Below are 24,326 nucleotides of genomic sequence, written 5' to 3'. Positions count from 1 at the left end.
AGATTCATCACTCAACAACTTCCTGTTTACTGAACACTTGTATTATTTTACACATGATAGCCAAGTTGAAGATTTTCGTCACATTTTTCTCAGGAACTACTTGACAAGGATTTCTGAAATTTGGTTTCAGGGTTTATATAAGTAAGTTACACTGTGTGATGTGTTTTCAGATTCATCACTCAACAACTTCCTGTTTACCGAACACTTGTATTATTTTACACATGATAGCCAAGTTGAAAATTTTCGTCACATTTTTCTCAGGAACTACTTGACAAGGATTTCTGAAATTTGGTTTCAGGGTTTATATAAGTCAGCTATACCGTGTGATGTGTTTTCAGATTCATCACTCAACAACTTCCTGTTTACCGAAATTTTTCAGCAGGGTTATCATCAGTGAGCAGTAGCTCACAGTTTTACTTGTTGAAAAAATCTAGGATTGACCAAAATGTAAATATTCTTTAATTATAAAATGATGAAATTAGAATACATTGGTTTTTTTTCAGGATTCAGTATATGCTGGCTTGTCATCATTGTACCCAGATAACTTTTTACCAGACAACAATGACCCTGAACATTCTAGTAAACTGAAAGTACTGAGTAACTTGCTAAATGATCTGCATCAACACTCTCCAAAGGAGAAAATTGTTCTGGTTTCTAATCATACCAAGGTAAGTGAACAGGGATCCAGAAATTAAGGTAACCATCCATTTTGTTGAATGACTATGACACTGCGAAACTAAACATGAATTTAATATTGTTGTCAGATTTTTTTATTTGGCATATAAAAATATGTTGTGTTTGCACTTGCAAACCTGTCAATTGATAAGGTGAGTCCCTCCCCATAGGTAATGACTTTTTTGTAAAATTGAGAATGGAAATGGGGAATATGTCAAAGAGACAACAACCCGACCAAAGAGCAGACAACAGCCGAAGGCCACCAATGGGTCTTCAACACAGGGAGAAAAAACATACAAGACTAACAAAGGCCAGAGGCTCCTGACTTGGGACAGGCGCAAAAATGCGGCGGGGTTAAACATGTTTCGTGAGATCTCAACCCTCCCCTTTACCTCTAGCCCATGTAGAATAAAGGAACACATAGCAATACGCACAGTAAAACTCAACTCAAAAGAATTCCTAGTCCCATGTCAGAATAGGTAACAAAAGAAACTAAGCAAAATGACAATGATACAAAAATGATCAAAGGACTACCAGTAGTTACTGACATGCCAGCTCCAGACCTCAATTAAACTGATTGAAAGATTATGTCTTCATCATATGAAAATCAAGTACAATCCCTCCCGTAAGGGGTTTTGTATCATACCATCATAAAATATATGAGAAGAACATAACCCGTATCATGCCAAAGACTGGTTTTAGAATAAATGTGTTTATTTCCGATGCAAAGACCCTATGAGTGAATCAATATTAATACCAAAATATGCAATCCTTAATGACTTGACAACAGTATTGTAACTATATCCTTTCCAAATAAGTCTGTTTAAAGGTTTGGTTAGCTTTTGAGGTAAATGCTGACATTTTTGTGCTTTGTAAAGAATATTACCATAAAATATTGGATGTGAAATACCCGAACATATAAGATGTCTGCATGTTGATTTATATTTACGAATGATGTCCTTGTACCGATGATAAAATTTAGTAAATGTTTTGACTAGTTTGTGATATCGAAAACCCTGGTGTAATAATTTTTCAGTAATACAGAGATTTCTTTCGTTGAAATCAAATACATTGTTACATAAACGAGCGAATCGAACAAGTTGAGATATATAAACACCATAAGATGGTGACAAAGGATTGATCTGATTTTAAGAAAGTAATTTATTTTTCATGGATACCAATTTTTGTGGAATGAAGAAAAATCATATTTTCATGGATATTGATTTTCGTGGTTTAGTTAAAATCTGCATTCAAGCATAAGAAAAATGTGTACTTTAACATCAATATTCATGGTTTATCTTTACTAACAAAACCATCAAAAATTGGTATCCCATGAAAAATAATGAATCCACCGTAGAATTTTTTTTAAATTTCAGGATAGGCAAGGTTAAATTTCAGGTAAAGGGATTTAAGAGGGCAAATTGGATTAAATAACATGACAGTTGCATTTTTCTTTTGGCCTTAAATACAGAACTTTCATATAAAAGTCATATTTGTTATTAATTGTTTTATTTTAGACACTTGATATCCTACAGAAATTCTGTGAAGCTTGCAATTTTGAATACTGTCGATTGGATGGGCAGACTCCTACAGCCAAAAGACAAGATATTGTTTCACAGTTTAATAGTTCATATTCTAAACATTGTAAGTAGCTAGTTCAAAAGATGAATTTGAGGGAAATAGTATGTTAGGCATAATAAGTAATAAATGACTTCTTAAAGAAATAGACAAAAAAGGCAATAGAATACATTTACTCCATATCCTTTCATTTTCTAATATTTAATTTCACTTATCCGTTTGCTTCCAAAGACTTCGTATATGTGTGAAAAACTATCATTAATATAAAAGCAAAAATTAAACAGAAAACAAAAACAGCTACAAATGGAAACAGCATGAAAAAGATCAACTGAATAAATGAATCTAGGAACATGAGTGGAATACATTTAAGGTTACAAGATTTGTGTCAATTTTTGTCTATTTACTTAATAGTGTCTATTTTTTTTTTATTTCTAGTTGTTTTCCTTTTGAGTTCCAAGGCTGGTGGTGTTGGATTAAATTTAATTGGAGCTTCTAGACTGGTTCTGTATGACATAGACTGGAACCCTGCCAATGATCTACAAGCCATGGCCAGAGTGTGGAGAGATGGACAAAAGAAAAAAGTTTATATCTACAGATTATTATCAACTGTAAGATTTGATAACATCAATTCTAATTTATTCCATTTTAGATAGCTAAGGGGACTTAAAATACCGGGTGTCTGTCTGTCTGTCCATCTGGTATTGTTTGCGCTCTCACGTGTACAATTCTTGGCAGAGTTTAGTTTTATATCATAAGTTTAGATCAGCATTGTCTCAAACTTGTTTGAAAATCAGTGCCAATCAACAATTTGTATGCCCCCGCCAAGGCTGAGGCAGGGTTACCCTTGTCTGTCTGTACGTCCGTCCCAAAATAAGTTTCAGTTCTCTAACTTTATTTTGCCTCAATCAAATGTATGAAACTTATACACAATGCTTGTTACCACAAAACACAGATCAAGTTCGAATTTTGGTGGTGTAACTTTTACCGTTCTGGAGTTATGCCCTTTTATATATGGAAAATTTGCTGAATTTTTCGTTACTGTTCTCTGACTTTAGTTTGCCTCAACCAAATGTTATGAAACTTATACACAATGCTTATTACCACAAAACTCAGATCAAAATCAAATTTGGGTGTTACTTTTTTTTTTCTCGAGTTATGCCCCTTTATAACATTATATGCAAGCCTGGGCATCATCTGTGCCTCATGGTCGCATTCACCATTTATTTAAAGAGTTATGCCCCTTGAAGATATTAATTACATGGAAAATTGCATTGTAAGCACTCTCATGTGTATGATTATTGCCAGATTTTTATGAAAATTGTATCATAGGTTTTAGACAAGTTTGAAAGTGTTATGATCACCAATTTTAAAGAGTTATGCCCCTTGGAAATATTAATTAGATGAAAAATTACATTGTAAGCACTCTCATGTGTACAATTTTTGCCAGATATTATCAAATGTATATCAAAGGTTTATATCAGCAATGTCTTGCACAATTTCGATCAAATATTTTTAAAAGAGTTATGCCCTTGGAAATATTAATTATATTGGAAATTGCATTGCATTTGCTCTCAAGCCTTCATTTCTCTTAAGATATTTATAAAAAAAATTAAAGAACAAAAAAAAAGTATTTTTTAATTATTACCCTTGAACAGATCAAATACGCGCAATGCGGGGGACTTTGGAACTCTGTTCTTTTATTCATTTGGTAGTCCTCAGGGATTAAAAAATGAGAAAAAAAATATGAAATTGTGAAATAATTTATTAATGTATGCAAGAAACTTCAATAATATGCACTGTTCTATTTTAAGGGTACAATAGAGGAGAAAATCTATCAAAGACAAATTAGTAAACAGAGTTTAAGTGGTGCTGTTATGGATTCTAAAAATAAAAAAGATGTCCAGTTTTCATTGGATGATCTAAAGGTAATTCCATTTTGATGTTTTTCATTGGATAGTCTAAAAGTAATTCCAGTGTGATGTTTTTCATTGGATGATCTAAAGGTAATTCCAGTATGATGTTTTCATTGGATGATCTAAAGGTAATTCAAGTATGATGTTTTCATTGGATGATCTAAAGGTAATGCCAGTATGATGTTTTCATTGAATGATATTAAGGTAGTTTCAGTATGATGTTCTAAAGGTAATTCCTCTATGATGTTCTAAGGTATTTCCAGTATGAAGTTTTTCAGTGTATTGATATGGAAAATGAATATAAGCTCAATATTATAAGTCATATCTTTTTTATGCCTTGCCTACAGTAATAGGGGGCATTATGCTTTCCAGTCTGTCATTCCATTCATCTGATCATCTGTCCCATATCAATTTAAAGTTTTGGTAGTTCACCATGAAGTTTTGCTCACATCAACTTGGAACATTGTACATATTCTTTATGATGTGAACTTTTTAAAAATGTATGCCAAATTAGAGTTTGGAGTCATAATTGACAGCTCACTGAAAATGGTCTCCCTATGGACACATATTTTTTTGCAGTGTCTTTCACTGAATACATCATACTTTTATATATTTCCCACAGCTGTAAACAGATTTATAGTAACCTTGTTAATCTGTCATTTCATGATCAACAACAAAAAAACAAGGTTTGTATATTGAGAACGATATGTATAGTCTTGGAATCCTTTTTGGTTTTATGTCAAAAGTTGAGAGATTTAAAGCACTAGAATTCTGTTTGAGATGATATTCAAACCAAATGTTATAATCATGCTTCATCATTTTAAACAATATACTGTAAACTAACTTATTTTCACGGATACTTTTTACGCCTTAAGCCCTTTCTATCCCATTTCGCGGCGATTTAATTTCGTGATTTTCAAATTTACTTCAAGTAGTTGAATAAGGAACGATCTAAGTTTTACATATTCGTGACAATATATATTCGCGTTATTTTTCTACTCGAAAGTAGTTTACATTATTGACATTTATAAAGTCTAAATATAGTGTAGGGTCCCATTAGTGCTACATATAAATAAATATTGTCATCAGTAACGTTGAAATTAAAATGATATATTTTTTTTGTATGTACAGGACTTGTTTTCTTTAAATGACAGAACAGACTGTGATACACATGAATTATTGAGTTGTGATTGTCAGGAGAACAGGGATACAGTGAGAGAAGAGGCACAAGTAATTAGATCTTGTCAGCTTGGTGTTGGAGTAAAACATACTGTTAGTTTATGATATAGCAAATTTGACAAACTTGTCTTGTACTGTTCACATCAATATAACCCCTTTTCTTATCCCAAACTCATCTTAAACTGCTCTACAAAAACCGTTCAAACTTAAACGTAATATTTATTAGCAATTGTAGTAGTGCCCTAGCTGTTGACTACATTGAATTATGAAATTTCTCCATATTTGGAATTATGTATGCTCCTAAAGCAAGGATACACAATGCTTTATCTGAAACACCTCTTAAATCTTTATGATGATGAGAAGATTTGTACTTTCTTCTTTAGCTCATCTTGCCAAAAGGTGCCGTATATGATATTGCCTTCACTTAGCTTTTGACACCTTTTATTAAAAAAATTTTAACAATTGTGTTTTTATACCCCACGGAACAAAGTTCCGTAGGGTAAAATGATTTTGACCCGTCCGTCAGTCCTGTTCTTGTCATTGCAACTTCTCTGAAACCACACAACAGAATTTCATGAAACTTTGTAGATAACAAGGAAATACTACTGTAAATTCAGAAATTATTGCGAGGTTTTTATTATTGCGACAAATGCAACAGAGTTGTAAACGCAATAATTTAAACTCGCATTTTGAAATATTTTATATGAACTAAACAGGATTTTTCTCAAAATTGTAAAAATTAAAATCGCATTTAAGTCTTAAATGACAAAATCGCAATAATAAATGCAAGCAATAATTTCTGAATTTACAGTATGTAGATTTGCATATCAAAAGGAAATTATGATTCAATTTTTTTTCTAGGAGTTATGCCCCTTTTAACTTAGGAATTTTGGCCTAAATATACTACTGCAACAGTTTGTCATCACAACTCTTCTGAAACCACACACCAGAATTTCATGAAACTTTGTAGATAATTAGGACATAGTATGCAGATGTGCATATCGACAGGAAATTATGATTCAGTTTTTTTCCTAGAAGAAATGCCCCTTTGAACATAGAATTCTGCCTAAATATACTTCTACAACAGTTTGTCATTGCAACTCCTCTGAATCCACACACCAGAATTTCATGGAACTTTGTAGATATTTAGGACATACTATGCAGATGTGCATATCCACTGGAAATTATGATTCATTTTTTTTTCTAGGATTTATGCCCATTTGAACTTAGAATTTTGGCCTATATATACTACTGTACTAGTTTGTTAATCGTAACTCCTCTAATCCACACACCAGAATTTCATGAAACTTTGTAGATAATAAGGACATAATAAGCATGATTTTTATCAGTTAACTTTTGTAGAAGTTATGAGTTTTTGAAGGCACGAATCTGGTGATATTTTGTTTGCCAAGTGACAATGTGGGGCCATGGGGTATGTGAGTGTGCTCACAAAGGTTTTTTAATTGAACAAGAACTTGCCTCATTGATATTTAATTATTTGTAACATACAAATGAAAAAAATTAGGAAGTTACCAAGGGGGCAATAGAATTAACATAAGACTAACAAACATGATCAAAAGAAAAATACAAGCAGTAGTCCACAAAAAATTTATAAAAAAACTTATTTCTTATTTCTGCAGACGGAAAGTAATTTCTGTTTCCATACAAAATATTTTCTGCCTGTGACAACTGAAGCACTTCTTTTACTTGATTCAAAACATCTTATCTAATGCAATATTTTGATCTCATTAGAATATTTACCTATTTTAGAAGCAAACAAAAAATCTTGGTATGGATGAGTTGATGGATTGGAAACATGTAAAACATAGTTCAAGCTTTGATCAGGTAGGAATCATTCTGCCTGATATCAGACCTGCCAACTAACCCAATTTATGGGGGATATCCCCCATGAGATGTGTTGACCTGAATTTTGAAATTATTTTATAAACTGAACACCTCAAAACAGGCATTCAAATGAGTAGGAAGGGTATTTAAGCACATACATAATCATTCAAACAATATAGTAGTAGATTAAAAACACTTATGACAATATAAGAGAAGCATTATATCCTCTTGCGCTTAAAATCTTCCATGGAGATTTTGAAAAGTTGGCAGGTATGCTTATATAGACTTAGGAGAACACCTTAGTGCAACTTTGAATTTAATTGAAAGGTACATGTGTACAACAAAAAAACACTACACTTAACCTTGCCTTCAGTGCAGATGGTATGGCATTATGGGTAGAAGGCTTGAATAGTACACTTTCTCTTATTAATGCTTCTATTTTTAAAGTCATGCTTCCATAGAAAAAATCAGAGAAAGTGTTATCAAAAACTGAAGACTGATAATAATATAGTATTAATGAATGGGTGTTTTTATAATGGCCCTGTTATATGTCCAAGGTCTGTAATAATGGTCGAGGAAGTCTGCAATGGCCCGAGGCAACGCCGAGGGCCAATACAGACTTCCGAGTCCATTATTACTGACCGAGGATAGCAGTTTGTGCTATGATTTTGGAAGCTATATTTTGTTGTTTAATAGAAGGAGTGTTGTAATGAGTGAGGGTAGAAACACTTTTTCATCATCCTAACTGTGCCACTTCTGTAATTGGCCGTTCCGACTGCAGTAACGAAGAGGCAAATGTTTTCCTTGCTGAGTGGTTTACTTTTCTACCAGATAATTGAGCCTGATTAGCCATCATTTTCATCATTTCCCCCAACTTGTTTTTTCCTAACTTCAGTATCTACGTTAACATTGACCAGTAGTCGTAAATAGAATCTTGATTTTGGGTCATTTTTCAAATCTGATGGACGCTTTGACAAGTACAGTTTTAATAACCTTACAGGGCAATTGTCATTATCTTCTTGTGCAAACTTTTTTTGGGCCACAGGTCTTTCATCCCCAGCCTTTGCTCCAGTGCGGGTTTTTGTTGTTCTTTCTGAAATAAAATAAATGTCAATGCATAAAAGTTATTGATAGTTGTAATATTGCTTTTATAATTTGTTCACATCATAATATGCAGATTTAAATTACCCCAAAACAATGTTGAAGTTATGCACACCTAATAAAACAAAAAATATAAATATAAATATACCAGCAATCAGTTTCAATTTGTCTTCAATAACCTAATAATCAAATAGACCGGTAATAGGGTCCGTTTTAAAATTGCATAAACATTACGGTGAGAAATCTATCTTCGGTATAACATCTAACCTCAACTTTCAATATATGGAACTGCAATAAAAGCAATGATCCTTTTCTGTAATTTTTGTCTTGTGTATGTTTCGATTTTGTGGCAATTACAGATTATAGTTTCTCAACCATAAGACAAAAAAAAAGAATGTGTTTACTGTACCCCTACCTACCCTAATTTTTATCCCCTACCCTAAATTTTTTTTGACCATTTTTGATTAAGCACTGTTAAACTCACAATGTTGCTCCCATAGACTCAATGTAAAAAAAATAAAAATAAAAAAAATCCATACCTACATACTCTATTTTTTTCAGCATGTAACAGTAAACACACATACTTTTTTGTTTGGCCTAATATAAATATCAATATAATATCTTACCATTAAATTCAACAAATTCTAAGCCTTTTGCATTTTTTTCTCAAGATCACCTAGTAGTAAGGTTGAATGCTATTGTCGTCCATGGAATGCGAAGAAAATTCCATTATTAAACCAGACAGTATTCAACAAAGATGTTGGATTAGCTAAAAAATAGAAAAATAGTACAAATATGTAAATTTTAAGAGTGTGTAATAAACATGTTATGATTACAAAATTTAATCAACAGTTTGAGAGACATTTTTAAATGTGTGTAGAATATAAAAAATATCATATCTCAGCTTTTTTTTTAAATGGAAATTCAATTCAAATAAATCAGTAAAAAACAAATGTTATTCCATGTACTTTTCTGACTTTATAAATGTTGCAGCAAAAGAACCATACATGATAATGATTGATTTTTTTAGGCCAACTTCAGCAATATTTCAACTACATTTGTATATAAATGTGGCGAGATCACATTTAATTCAAATTTTTATCCATCCATGAGGGAACTTAAGATTCAGTTAGGGGTAAAATAGGAAAGTTCATCATACAAAATGTATATCTAACATCCAAACTAAAACAATACAAAATCTAGGATGACATTATAGACATACCAGCTCCAAGTATCTGTTTATTGTACAACAATTTCACTTCTTCAGGCTCAACTGCTTCTGCTCTGTTCTTTTTGTTGCCTTTACCCTGGCCTTTTAATTCCTTACGTTTAGTTTCCAATATTTTTCTTGAGTGGTCAAATAATTTGTCTTTCTTAATGTCGATCTTGCTCTTATTGTCTTTTTGATCCCGATCTATACTATTTTGGACACCAATTAGAGTCCCAGGCTCATACTCCTCTCCATCTTTTCTTCGAACGCCTAAAATAAAAAAATCACAGGGATCTTTTTATTGTACAATCATGCTTACATAAAAAAGAGATACATGTACATGTAGTTACATACAATTTGGGTTCAACACATTTAGTCATTTGTTATTTTTTTTGCCCGTTGATTGATAAATGGATGTTAAATCCAGTGAACAAATTTCAGGTAAATTCAAGAGGAGTACAAGTTATAAATTAAAAGAGAAATAGGGATTATTATTTTTGACTGCCACGACTGCCGGGCTGAAAAATATCATGCATTTTACTGTTTAATGACATATAATAATGTTTATTACATGTGTACGTTTGAATAAAACATTAAAATTCAATAAATACCTATATAAAAACGAGATAGCAACGCATCAAGCTCCTCTGCTGGAACATCAACCAATCTTAAATCTCCATTTGATCTACACCAGTCATAAAACATCCTCAAGTCAGAGTTTGTTTTGTAGGTGGTATTTTTGTTTCTGTTGTCCATGAGGAATTTGTCAGTATCCTCCAAAGTTACTGGTTTATAGCGTGAATTAGTTTCTGTATCTGACACTTGTGGTAGGACTTCTTCCTCTTCTGTAGCTACCACCCCCTGTGCATTGCTAACAGGAACTTCTGTGATAGGCATGACTTCTAGTTCTACTAGTTCTACGACATTATCAGTGTTTTCGACTTTGTCGCCATGAATCAAGGCGTCCAATACCATCATTTCATCCATTTTGGCTAGACTTTCATATCGCATAATGTCATCAACTAAAATATCCATCATTTCTGCACCTGATTTTACCCCTCTGTCCGATTTTCTAGGCGTAATTGTAGGTAACTTAGATTGGAGAGCAGACGAATTTCCTACTCCTGCCATGATCGTCTGCAAAATGTCAACTTCCGGTTTAAGGTCAATGCAACTAGGTCAACTTTCAGAAATATTGATTTTACGAAAACCATTGCATTACCGTATTTTACAGAATAAATTTATGATGACTTTTTTTTTTCGAGGCGATCGTTTTGAAAATCGGTGGCCATGTTAAATTTATTATATTTGATATTAACACTGTTTTTCTGTAATGGCCCTGTATTAATGCCCAGTTTGTCTGTATTAAGCCCAGTTAGGGTTTTTAATAAACAGTCATTTTTGGCAATAATGTACTTAGTTGGTTAGTAATTACATGTAATGACTACTAGTTGTTGTTACAGCTCTTTTCATAATGCTAGCAAGACAAATGTTTGTTTGACTTGCTTGCTTTGTTTGTATCAATGTTTGCTCAAGCATTGTAATTAAGATTGATATCTGCAAACAATATAAGTAGGTGGAGTTAAACCTGTGTATAGGTAAATTTAATTATTTGATAATGTCCAATCAAATTTAAATATAATGTATACAAGTTTAAATCCGCCTTTTTGTGTTGTGTTGTTTTTAGATGTCAGTCTTAATTACAATGCTTGAGCAAACATTGATACAAACAAAGCAAGCAAGCCAAACAAACAGGTTTACTCCTGGTTTGCCCACTTTTAATTATATCAATTATCTATTAGTAAAGAAAACAAAAAAGACAAAAGGTTTAATGAGCATACACTTGTATAGTCTGTTCCAACTTAGGTATATAGTTTGTCAGTGTGTTCTTACCATATTCAGGTATTTTTAGCTCACCTGACCTGAAAGGTCAAGTGAGCTTTTCTCATCACTTTGCGTCCGTCGTCCGTCGTCCTGCGTCCGTCGTCCGTCGTCCGTCGTCCGTAAACTTTTACAAAAATCTTCTCCTCTGAAACTACTGGGCCAAATTTAACCAAACTTGGCCACAATCATCATTGGGGTATCTAGTTTTAAAAATGTGTGGCGTGACCCGGTCAACCAACCAAGATGGCCGCCACGGCTAAAAATAGAACATAGGGGTAAAATGCAGTTTTTAGCTTATAACTCAAAAACCAAAGCATTAAGAGCAAATCTGACATGGGGTAAAATTGTTCATCAGGTCAAGATCTATCTGCCCTGAAATTTTCAGATGAATCGGACAACCTGTTATTGGGTTGCTGCCCCTGAATTGGTAATTTTAAGGAAATTTTGCTGTTTTTGGTTATTATCTTGAATATTATTATAGATAGAGATAAACTGTAAACAGCAATAATGTTCAGCAAAGTAAGATTTACAAATAAGTCAATATAACCGAAATGGTCAGTTGACCCCTTTAGGAGTAATTGCCCTTTATAGTCAATTTTTAACCATTTTTCGTAAATCTTAGTCATCTTTTACAAAAATCTTCTCCTCTGAAACAACTGGGCCAAATTAAACCAAACTTGGTCACAATCATCATTGGGGTATCTAGTTTAAAAAATGTGTGGCGTGACCCGGCCAACCAACCAAGATGGCCGCCACAGCTAAAAATAAAACATGGGGTAAAATGCAGATTTTGGCTTGTAACTCAAAAACCAAAGCATTTAGAGCAAATCTGACACGAAGTAAAATTGTTTATCAGGTCAAGATCTATCTGCCCTGAAATTTTCAGATGAATCGAACAACCTGTTGTTGGGTTGCTGCCCCTGAATTGGTAATTTTAAGGAAATTTTGCTGTTTTTGGTTATTATCTTGAATATTATTATAGATAGAGATAAACTGTAAACAGCAATAATGTTCAGCAAAGTAAGATTAACAAATAAGTCAACATGACTGAAATGGTCAGTTGACCCCTTTAGGAGTAATTGCCCTTTATAGTCAATTTTTAACCATTTTTCGTAAATCTTAGTCATCTTTTACAAAAATCTTCTCCTCTGAAACAACTGGGCCAAATTAAACCAAACTTGGCCACAATCATCATTTGGTTATCTAGTTTTAAAAATGTGTGGCGTGACCTGGTCAACCAACCAAGATGGCCGCCACGGCTAAAAATAGAACATAGGGGTAAAATGCAGTTTTTGGCTTTTAATTCAAAAACCAAAGCATTTAAAGCAAATCTGACATGAAGTAAAATTGTTTATCAGGTCAAGATCTATCTGCCCTGAAATTTTCAGATGAATCGAACAACCTGTTGTTGGGTTGCTGCCCCTGAATTGGTAATTTTAAGGAAATTTTGCTGTTTTTGGTTATTATCTTGAATATTATTATAGATAGAGATAAACTGTAAACAGCAATAATGTTCAGCAAAGTAAGATTAACAAATAAGTCAACATGACTGAAATGGTCAGTTGACCCCTTTAGGAGTAATTGCCCTTTATAGTCAATTTTTAACCATTTTTCGTAAATCTTAGTCATCTTTTACAAAAATCTTCTCCTCTGAAACAACTGGGCCAAATTAAACCAAACTTGGCCACAATCATCATTTGGTTATCTAGTTTTAAAAATGTGTGGCGTGACCTGGTCAACCAACCAAGATGGCCGCCACGGCTAAAAATAGAACATAGGGGTAAAATTCAGTTTTTGGCTTTTAATTCAAAAACCAAAGCATTTAAAGCAAATCTGACATGAAGTAAAATTGTTTATCAGGTCAAGATCTATCTGCCCTGAAATTTTCAGATGAATCGGACAACCCGTTGTTGGGTTGCTGCCCCTGAATTGGTAATTTTAAGGTAATTTTGCTGTTTTTGGTTATTATCTTGAATATTATTATAGATAGAGATAAACTGTAAAAAACAATAAATGTCGGCAAAGTAAGATCTACAAATAAGTCAACATGACCGAAATTGTCAGTTGACCCCTTTAGGAGTTATTGCCCTTTATAGTCAATTTTTAACAATTTTTTCGTAAATCTTAGTCATCTTTTACAAAAATCTTCTCCTCTGAAACTACTGGGCCAAGTTAATTATAGATAGAGATAATTGTAAGCAGGAAAAATGTTCAGTAAATTAAGATGTACAAACACATCACCATCACCAAAACACAATTTTGTCATGAATCCATCTGCGTCCTTTGTTTAATATTCACATAGACCAAGGTGAGCGACACAGGCTCTTTAGAGCCTCTAGTTGATTTTGTAATTCCATTTTGATTTGTAAAAAAAAATAATAAATAAATCAAATATTTTACTCTCAATAATTTTATATCAATTCAATGTATTCATTTAACATACATGTACAACTAAAGACAAACCAATGACATTCATTCATTTATAAAAGTGTCTTAACAATTCAATAGTTTCTGAATGATTTTTATGATATAAATACTCCAATACAAGTTCTATTTTATTGCAAACATAATTTATATAGTATATGAATTAAGTTTATAAATGCATTGCATAAGGAAATAAATAAAGCACTATGGTAAAATAAGTAATATGGGGCACTGTACATGCTGTATGTATAATATTGGAAATAGAATATTTAATATATATTTCAAAAAAGTCACAAATTACAATATTTCACTTAATTGTTCAATTCAAATGGAGACGATGGGATGCTATACCAGAGTTGTCTAGCACGCTGATCAATCCTTGTTGGTACATGTATCTGTTTTCCAGTAGTTGGAGTCTGGTGTCTATTACATGTACTCTGTATATTCGTTTTTTTGATGGGCGGGCTTCTCCTGCTGCATACTAGATATTTAAAAAATTCTGTTAGTGCCTGGGTCTTTTAAGTAACTCAATGATCTCGTAGAGGTAATACTGCGGTTTGTCGTTAAAATCGAGCGATGTCTTTATTTTTTTTGAAATACGATTGTATTCAACATTTCTGTGCCTTTCGCCAAATACACTGGGTAAAGTGGTAAGCAGCCTTTCACGGTTATCCCTAGGAACACTGTCTGTGCTACGTTGTTGGTTGCTGTCTCGTAATCAATAAATACTGTTTCTGGGTGAAGTTGGTACTGAAGTTGTTGAGCGATGTATCGTTATTTAACTTTTTTTTTAAAGAAGAAAATGCTACATGTAACTTGGATGCCGATTACTGTTCAAATTGTGTCTTTTGTAAAGCTTGGCTCCTAAAATTTGTTGCATGTATATTATATTTGTTAGGATTAATTGGGTATTTTTTATATTAAATTTCAGAACAGTGTATTTATTAAAATTTAAAAACATATATAATTACTAATCTTTAATTCATTATTTTACTTTTTACTTTTTTTCAGAATGTACCAACAATTAAAAATATCCATTGATAAGTTGTAAAAATAATAAACATTTTTGTACACATTTTTGTCTATTTTTTTTTTTTTATATTTTTGTCAAATTCATTACTTTTTAGCTCACCTGACCTGAAAGGTCAAGTGAGCTTTTCTCATCACTTGGCGTCTGTCTTCCGTCGTCCTGCGTCCGTCGTCCGTAAACTTTTACAAAAATCTTCTCCTCTGAAACTACTGGGCCAAATTTGACCAAACTTGGCCACAATCATCATTGGGGTATCTAGTTTAAAAAATGTGTCCGGTGACCCGGCCAACCAACCAAGATGCCCGCCATGGCTAAAAATAGAACATAGGGGTAAAATGTAGATTTTGGCTTATATCTCTGAAACCAAAGCATTTAGAGCAAATCTGACAAGTGGTAAAATTGTTTATCAGGTCAAGATCTATCTGCCCTGAAATTTTCAGATGAATCGGACAACCCGTTGTTGGGTTGCTGCCCCTGAATTGGTAATTTTAAGGAAATTTTGCCGTTTTTGGTTATTATCTTGAACATTATTATAGATAGAGATAAACTGTAAACAGCAATAATGTTCAGCTAAGTAAGATCTACAAATAAGTCAACTTGACCAAAATGGTCATTTGACCCCTTAAGGAGTTATTGCCCTTTATAGTCAATTTTTAACCATTTTTCGTAAATTTTTGTAATCTTTTACAAAAATCTTCTCCTCTGAAACTACTAAGACAAATTTACCCAAACTTGTCCACAATCATCATTAGGGTATATAGTTTAAAAAATGTGTCCGATGACCCCGCTCGCAAACCAAGATGGCCGACATGGCTAAAAAATAGTACATAGGGTAAAATGCAGTTTTTGGCTCATATCTCTGAAACCAAAGCATTTAGAGCAAATCTGATGAGGATAAAATTGTTCATTAGGTCAAGATCCATCTGCCCTGAAATTTTCAGACCAATCAGGCAACCCGTTGTTGGGTTGCTGCCCCTGAATTGGTAATTTTAAGGAAATTTTGCAGTTTTTGGTTATTATCTTGAACATTATTATAGATAAGAGATAAACTGTAAACAGCAAGAATGTTCAGCAAAGTAAGATCTACAAATACGTCAACTTGACCAAAATGGTCAGTTGACCCCTTAAGGAGTTATTGCCCTTTATAGTCAATTTTTAACCATTTTTCGTAATTTTTTGTAATTTTTTACAAAAATCTTCTCCTCTGAAACTACTAGAACAAATTTAACCAAACTTGTCCACAATCATCATTAGGGTATCTAGTTTAAAAAATGTGTCCGATGACCCCGCCCGCGAACCAAGATGGCCGACATGGCTAAAAAATAGTACATAGGGTAAAATGCAGTTTTTGGCTCATATCTCTGAAACCAAAGCATTTAGAGCAAATCTGATGAGGATAAAATTGTTCATTAGGTCAAGATCTATCTGCCCTGAAATTTTCAGACCAATCAGGCAACCCGTTGTTGGGTTGCTGCCCCTGAATTGGTAATTTTAAGAAAATTTTGCAGCTTTTGGTTATTATCTTGAATATTGTTATAGATAGAGATAAACTGTTAACAGCAATAATGTACAGCAAAGTTAGATCTACAAATAAGGCAACATGACCAAAATTGTCAATTGACCCCTTAAGGAGTTATTGCCCTTTATAGTCAATTTTTTACAATTTTCATAAATTTTGTAAATTTTTGTAAATTTTTACAAAGTATTTTCCACTGTAACTACCGGGCCAAGTTCATTATAGATAGAGATAATAGTAAGGAGCAAGAATGTTCAGTAAAGTAAGATCTACAAACACATCACCATCACCAAAACACAATTTTGTCATGAATCCATCTGTGTCCTTTGTTTATAGAGCCTCTAGTTTTTCCTACTTAACTTATATCAAATCAAAAATATTGTTGCACATTTACCTTTATTTAATAGCAGAATAAGTATTTTATAAAGATTTTACAGGTTAAATAATAGGTATATTTATCCAATTCAATACATTTCCCTATTATAAACTATAACAAATATAAAATATTTTTGCACATTTTCCTTGATTTAATAGCAGAATATTGTATCATTTATAAAATTTTACAGGTAAAATAAAAGGTAAAAAATATTACTATAATTCAGAAATAAACTATAATTGTTAAAACAACAATCCCCCTTATGTTGACATATGCTTGTAATTAAAAGTGGGCAAACCAGGATGACACCAACAAACCTTTGTCTTGCTAGCATTATGAAAAGAGCTGTAAATAGCTCACAATATGATAACAAACATCTGGACATTTAAAAGGTTTTAAATGGATTCATTTATTTGCGTGGGTACCATATTTGTGGATTGAGGAAAACTTACATTTTCATGAATATTTAATTTCATGGTTTTGCCAAAGTCTGCATACAGGCCCATAGAAAAATGGTAATTCATTGAACATTTAAATTGTGTTTCACATGAACCCACGAAATCCAAAATAAAATGGTGTCCAATTTAAAAAATGAATCCACAATGATAAGTTACATACTGTTATATAACCTTTTATACATATACATGCATTAATGGGACAGTGAATTTAACCCACATTGTACTTTTCAATGGCATAATGTTTTACATCATTTCTTAGATTCTATAGGACTTTAAATTGTCGAACTTGGTGGATCTAGGGGTGTATGACAACCTCCTACACAAATAGGTTCACTCTGACCTATATTTTATGCTTCACTGATTTATGTTAGGTTTAAGTTCCAAGTTAATTTCTTTAATACTGTGCAACCTGCATTTTACTAAGAGGCAAACTATGTAATCATACATTACAAATGATTTTGTTCCTGTAGACATTCACTTTATTTTAATTTTATTGCATTAGATTTAGCATTCAAGTCAAACCAGCACATTTAGTTGTTTATTATTTTATTCTTATACTATTTGAAGTAATAATTGAAGCAATTTGTTTTCTTTTTTTTTCAGGATTGGCATCTACCAGGAGCTTCAGAAGAAATATCCTATGTATTCTGGCATGAATCTAAATCATAAAATATATACTTATTTATATACTGAACATTGACATCCATTATAAAGTGCCAAATATTAACTTTTTATTTTGTTTGGATTGTATGTAAAAAAAAATCAGCAATAAAATGACGATATTTAAGAACAAGTTTCCTCATGAATATTCTTGCATATACACAAAGTACTCCATACTTTCTATTTGTATGAGGTATTTGAAAATTTTCCAATACTGCAAATATTTTTAAACTTCAAAAAGCTTCACAAATCTTATTATTACAGGAAGGGCAAAAAGGTGTTATTATTGTGATTGGAGGTGTACCTGTATTTGGTGTAATCAACACCTTTCTTAATATTTCAACCTAAAGCCTTGAATTTCTTTTCAGAAAGTTGATATATAAAGGTGTATTGATGGTGTTTATCTCACATAATGGAAGTAGTTGGCACATTCTTTTGAACACTTCTTCTGCAATATTTTCAAAAGAGAGTTATTTTTTAAAAGCTACATGTGACATCAGTTAAATTTTGTAGATTCCTTATACTGAAAACAACAATAAATTCCCTCCTGCATCCTAAATTGTCACTACTAAGATTGAATGCTCATACTGGATTTGATCAAAAATGGCTTTAAGTGACTATTTAAATATGGCTTGACCTAGGCAGTTCCTCACAGCCAGACTTTCTGTGTTGTGTCCTATTATTATGTTCCCTGAAATTTCGGGAGCATAAGGTAATAATACAACAGGAAGCAACTGTCTGGAGCCCTATTGTTAAATGTACATTGCTGTGAACTCATAAAAGATGAGGTGTACAAGAGACACACCTGCAAACACTCTGTTTATTGGTTTAAAGTGTGACTTATATGACGAAACTTGATACATGTAATATTCATTATGTATTTGTTGAATGGGAATGTCAGTCATCTGAAACCACATGTTGATCACCAGAAATAAAATTCATACTTAAATTCCACAAAAATTCAGTCAACCAGAACAAAACCCAAACGGGTCTGGAAGTTATCATTCTACACTAATGCATAATAAATAAGCTTCAGGTCTGCAGGCATCACAAACCAAACTCCAGACAATTTTTGTCGAGCCTGCAACATTTATGTCGCAAAAGTGAGACATAGCAATTCCAGATTCCATCTTTGTCAGCGTCAACATTTAGGTTCAGTCTTTGGCTCAAGTTTTTTTGGACATCAATAACTTGGTCAACCTTCATGGAATTTTATGAAATTTAGATAGAAGCTTGACCAAAAAATAATATCCAGAGCAAAATTTAGAAAATATTTATTTTCATTTTTCCATATTTTACTAATAAATGGACTTAGTTTTTTTGTCTCGCCTTGACGGAGTCAAAAAGCGAGACATAGGTATACTGTTTCCGGCGGCGGCGTCAACAATGTATTAGTTTGTGATTAGGTCTAGTTCATGGTGAACCACTAGTGGTAGGTCAATGATATTTGGTATGCAGTTGTATTAGCATTGGCATCTCTCATTACCATGGAGATTATTTGGCTCCGCCCCCTTAGTCATGGTCTAAAAACTTTGAAAATTTTGCTAAGTTAACATGTATAAGTTTGTGATTAGGTCAATTTATGGGGAACCATTAGTGGTAGGCCAATGATATTTGGTATGCAGTTGTATAAGCATTGGCATATCTCATTTCCATGGAGATTATTTGGCTCCGCCCCCTTAGTCATGGTCTAAAAACTTTGAAAATTTTGCTAAGTTAACATGTATTAGTTTGTGATTAGGTCAGTTCAAGGGGAACCATTAGTGGTAGGCCAATGTTAATTGGTGTTCAGTTGTATAAGCATTAGCACATCTCATTTCCATGGAGAATATTTGGCCCCGCCCCCTCAGTCATGGTCTATTTACTTTGAAACTTTTGCTTAGTTTACATGTATTACTTTGTGATTAGATCAGTTTAAGATGAACTGCTAATGTTAAGTCAATGATATTTGGTGTGCAAATTTATTGGCATTTGCAAGTATCGTTTCCATGGAGATTATATAGCCCCACCCCTGATCATGGTTCATTGACTTTGAAACTTGTACATAGTTTACAAGTTAATGTTTGTGTTTAGGTTTGTTTAAAGGGAACGACTTATAATAAGTCAATGGTATTTGGTATGCAGTTGTATTAGCATTGGCACATCTCATTCCATGGAGATTGTTAAGCCATGTACCTTCAGTCATGGTTCATCGACTTTGAATATTTGCATAACTTACATGTTAAAGTTAACTGCTATTTTAATTTCAACATTTGCATTATCAAAATTACAAAAAGGCGAGACATATCTCTGTGATAACAGTTTATCTATAGTTAACATTCAGATTTAGTCTGAAGTTAAAGTTTTTTAGTCATCAATAAATTTTTTAAACCTTCATTGAATTTTATGAAATTTATATAGAAACTTGTTTATGACCAAAAGACAGTATCCAGAGCAAAATTTTGAAAATCTTCATTTTTATTTTTCCATATTATACTAATAAATGGACTAAAGGTTAACATTCAGGCTCAGTCGGAGGTCAAAGTTTTTTAGTCACCAATTACTTAGTCAAACCTTCATACATGTAGAATTTTATGAAACTTTTGCATAAGTTTTATTATGATTAAGAGATAATGTCTAAAGCAAACTTTTGAAAATATATTTTTTTCATTTTCGGTATTTTTCCAATAGATGGGCAAGACACAGGGTTCCATGGAACCCCTTACATATTTTTATGAATAATGTTTTTTTAGTCAAAAGGGCCTTAATTCCATAACAAGACCTGCACAATTATAAATCCTAGGGTCTTATTTTTGTAGCAGAACCAAGACATAGGTATTGCTTTTCCGGCAGCGTCTGCTTCAACAATTGTTAAGTTTACTATCAGCACGTCAGTTTAACGACTGAACAAAAAAGGTGTCCTCGACTTTCTCTTTTCGATGAAAATTTGCCCATTTTTAGGATTTTTTCTCAAAACACTGTCACCGGGGCAGAGATGCAAATTAATGCTTTAAAAAGATCAATCTATTATCTTTCTGTGGAATTTTCTTAGGCAGAATTAATGCTTATGCAAAAAAAAGATCCACATGTATATGCATCTGCCACAATTGACTGTTTTGTGAAAATTTGTCTATAATTTAAAAGTTTACAAATATCTCGATGCTTTATACTATGATTTATAGGTATATAATTTATATTATTTATAACAAATTTATAAGATGCATAAAATCCAAAATTATGCACTTTATTGAACTTTTAATGCCCATAGAAACGATGTAAACATTTAAAATATACCAACTTGACCTTTTTAACCTTCTCTAATGAAGAGTTCCATTTCTTTTGTTTAATTTCAACTGGGTATCCACCTGCACATGCTTGTTATGTAAGTTCTATGTTTCATGTTGAAGTTCATGCCAGCAGGTTTATAGGATAATTTCCTTTCTACCTATTATGGTGGATAGTTTTCTCATTGGCAGTCAATTCACATCTCATTTTTTTTCATTTGTAATGTCCTCTATACATTTGACATGGTTGATTACTCTTAAAATCTACCTAGTTAACCAAGGTATTTTCATGAAAAAACATATTGTGCTGTTAACTAAAATATTAAAATTACAAATGTACATGTACATATATGAACTTCTTTTATCACCAAATATGATTTATCACAAGATTGTACTTGTCATAGCAACACTGGGTGCCACTGAAATCAACAGCATTTTGATTGACTGCTATCATATCATTTATAAAGGAGTGCATATTGCATCCAAGTATATTGATTCGTTTGATGTATTTGAGCTTTTGATTTTGCCATTCAATAAGGGACTTTCCATTTTGAATTTTCCTTGAAGTTCGGTATTTTTGTTATTTTACTTTTTTCAGATGTTCATGAAACAGCATTAGACATGTTAGACTGAGTGAACAAAGCTTCAAATTTCATTTTTAAAACATAGATGCTTATTTAGCTGAATTGCAAATTACCAATAGTCTATCATATGAAGTTTTTTGTAAACTGAATAATGAAATAGTCCAAATATTTACAAGTACAACAATACACAAGTGAGTAGAGGGGGCCTTGTATTTTGCTTGCTAATGATGCATCATGGCATATCTGCAATGGTCTATCATTTGTGCATTTAATTATCCTAAAGTGGACCTATTACTCATTTGGCAAGTAGAATACATCATATTGCTTTAACCCTCACATAACAAACTATAATGCTTCATGAAAAATGAAGAAGGACCCAAATACTGATTTCTTTCGATTACAATTTAATGATATGTTACAATGATTTCAATTTCATGAAATTTATTAAATGAATAGATTTCATTCGAACATTCTCTACCAATCTTCGTGGTCTGCAGGCATATTTTTTATAAGACCCTGAATACGGCCAAGAATAATTTCATTGGTACTACGACAGTTATCTGCACCATAAGGTGGCTCAATAAACAGTGCATCAGAAATAGACAATATTTCGTCATTATTTCCTGTAAGTTGCACTGGAAGCCTGTTCTTTATCAACCACAATTTAAGTCGTTTCTTAAGACTTTCAAGTTCCTCCTCGGTGAGTAGACTTGTTTCCTTTGGTCTAAACATAGCATCTAGCTTCGCTTTTACATGTAATTCAGTATCCTCGTCAATGATAGATATTGAAGACACAGAGCTACCATTAATTATGTCCATTTTGGTTTTATCATCATTGAATGTCATCAATACAATACATTCAGACACAGGATCTATAGTATACACCCAACCTGTGTATTCAGATCCATCTTCTACTAACACGTTTACTTGTTTATATACATACTGCATCCATTCATCTGGATCTTTGATGAAAATGTTATGTGGGTCTATTTCAGTTTCATCCGACATTACAACGTCTTAGTTAAAGAATGTAATTAAACTTATATTTGATTTTCAGGTAAGTAATCTATTCACTTTCTTCTTGGTTTCAACCAAAAAAGGCAAAATGTAAAAAGCTAACTTTAGCTAGTATTTATTTGCTCAAGTCTATCAAAATTTCCTTTACAACGGACACAAGTTTAAGTCTACAAAATAGAAAAGTTAGCTTGACAAATCGAACTTGTCCATACTTTTATATTTTTCTAATAATGCTGTTTTCACTGTTAACTGATTCCTCAGAATATCGATCTGTTTAATTTGTTCGGATTGGCTTTGTTGAATTCCTGGCATTTTTTCTACAAATTCTCTAGCTTTGTCCAATTTTGTTTTCAGCTCTGTCATCTTAGTGTTTACATCTCCAGATTCTTTTTCTACACTGAAATAAATAAATATTAAAACTTATCTTTATGGCCTCGACTACAATTTTATCCAATTCTAAGTTTTTTTTAAAAACATACTTTTTTGCTTTATGTTTTTCATTTATTGCTTTATATAAATAAATTTGACCTTTAGTTTCTTGTTTAATTTATTCTAAATTGTCATTTCGGGGCCTTCTATAGCATGCTTTGCAGTATAGATTTTGCTCATTGTTGAAGGCAATAAAGTGACCTACATGTATAGTTGCTATCCTTAAATGTCATTTGGTTTCTGGTGGAGAGTTGTCTCATTGGCAATCATACTGGGCCACCAAACTAGGCAATGTTACTCAACTTAGGAGTGGGACAAGTAAAAAGTATATACATAAAACATACATGTATGCAGCTCCCTAAGGGGGAGGGGGCATATAATTATCTATTTAAATACATTTTTTTGATAATTGCATATAATTAATTGGCTTTTATTGCTGGTTAACACACATCCTAAATAAATTTCATTTGGTTTAAAGGCATTAGCATTAGCCAACCAATTGATCATTTACATCATTTGTTTTCATTTCTTTTACATCATGTACATGTCTTACGTTAACTGAAAGCAATGCATAAACTAGAGGCTCCAAGGAGCCTGTGTCGCTCACCTGATATTTTTGCTTACAATTGATGCGTGAAATAATGCAACCATTATACTTATAGTTTCAGAGATATAAGCCAAAAACTGCATTTTACCCCTATGTTCAATTTTTAGCCATGTCAGCCATGTTGGTTGGCAGGCGGGGTCATCGGACACGATCTTACTTTGCTGAACATTATTGCTGTTTACAGTTTATCTCTATCTAGAATAATATTCAAGATAATAACCAAAAACTGCAAAATTTCCTTAAAATTACCAATTCAGGGGCAGCAACCCCACAACGGGTTTTCTGATTTGTCTGAAAATTTCAGGGCAGATAGATCTTAACTTGCTGAACAATTTTACCCACATATCAGATTTGCTCTAAATGCTTTAGTTTCAGAGATATAAGCCAATAAATTGCTTTGCCGAGCGCAGTTGAATACGACCGTAGAGGTCCAACCCTGAACAGTTGGGGCAAAAATGGACACAAAATTCGCACTTGATACAGGTCTGAATTTGGATTGTAATTAAATATGTGACGCATAACAGGTTTCTGACACAGAATAACTGTAGTCAAAGAACTTAGTATTGTTTATATGATT

General features: G+C 32.6%; 2 protein-coding genes across 2 annotated transcripts in view; one reads left to right on the top strand and one right to left on the bottom strand.

The window, feature by feature from the left end:
- LOC127709466 (DNA repair and recombination protein RAD54B-like) overlaps positions 1-17,982 on the top strand; it is a 46,647-nt gene extending 28,665 nt beyond the window's left edge. Inside the window, exons 20-26 of the mRNA XM_052215050.1 lie at positions 504-668; positions 2,193-2,319; positions 2,689-2,861; positions 4,065-4,178; positions 5,298-5,438; positions 7,116-7,190; positions 17,793-17,982. Coding sequence (XP_052071010.1) covers positions 504-668; positions 2,193-2,319; positions 2,689-2,861; positions 4,065-4,178; positions 5,298-5,438; positions 7,116-7,190; positions 17,793-17,858 — 861 coding nt within the window. The 3' untranslated portion in view covers positions 17,859-17,982. The remainder of the gene's footprint in view (positions 1-503; positions 669-2,192; positions 2,320-2,688; positions 2,862-4,064; positions 4,179-5,297; positions 5,439-7,115; positions 7,191-17,792) is intronic.
- Positions 17,983-22,083: 4,101 nt separating this feature from the next.
- LOC127709484 (gem-associated protein 6-like) lies at positions 22,084-22,880 on the bottom strand. The gene has a single exon (XM_052215081.1). It carries the CDS (start codon positions 22,702-22,704, stop codon positions 22,171-22,173), a length of 534 nt encoding a protein of 177 aa, XP_052071041.1. The 5' UTR covers positions 22,705-22,880; the 3' UTR covers positions 22,084-22,170.
- Positions 22,881-24,326: the final 1,446 nt, after the last annotated feature.

The sequence above is a fragment of the Mytilus californianus genome, unplaced genomic scaffold (genome assembly GCF_021869535.1).
Source record: "Mytilus californianus isolate M0D057914Y unplaced genomic scaffold, xbMytCali1.0.p SCAF_7, whole genome shotgun sequence".
NCBI lineage: Eukaryota > Metazoa > Mollusca > Bivalvia > Mytilida > Mytilidae > Mytilus > Mytilus californianus.
This window is presented reverse-complemented; position numbering and strand designations above follow the sequence as displayed.

Bases quoted from the DNA above. Each gene is read 5' to 3' on its own strand.
- LOC127709484 (XM_052215081.1), bottom strand. From the start codon at position 22,704: ATGTCGGATGAAACTGAAATAGACCCACATAACATTTTCATCAAAGAT.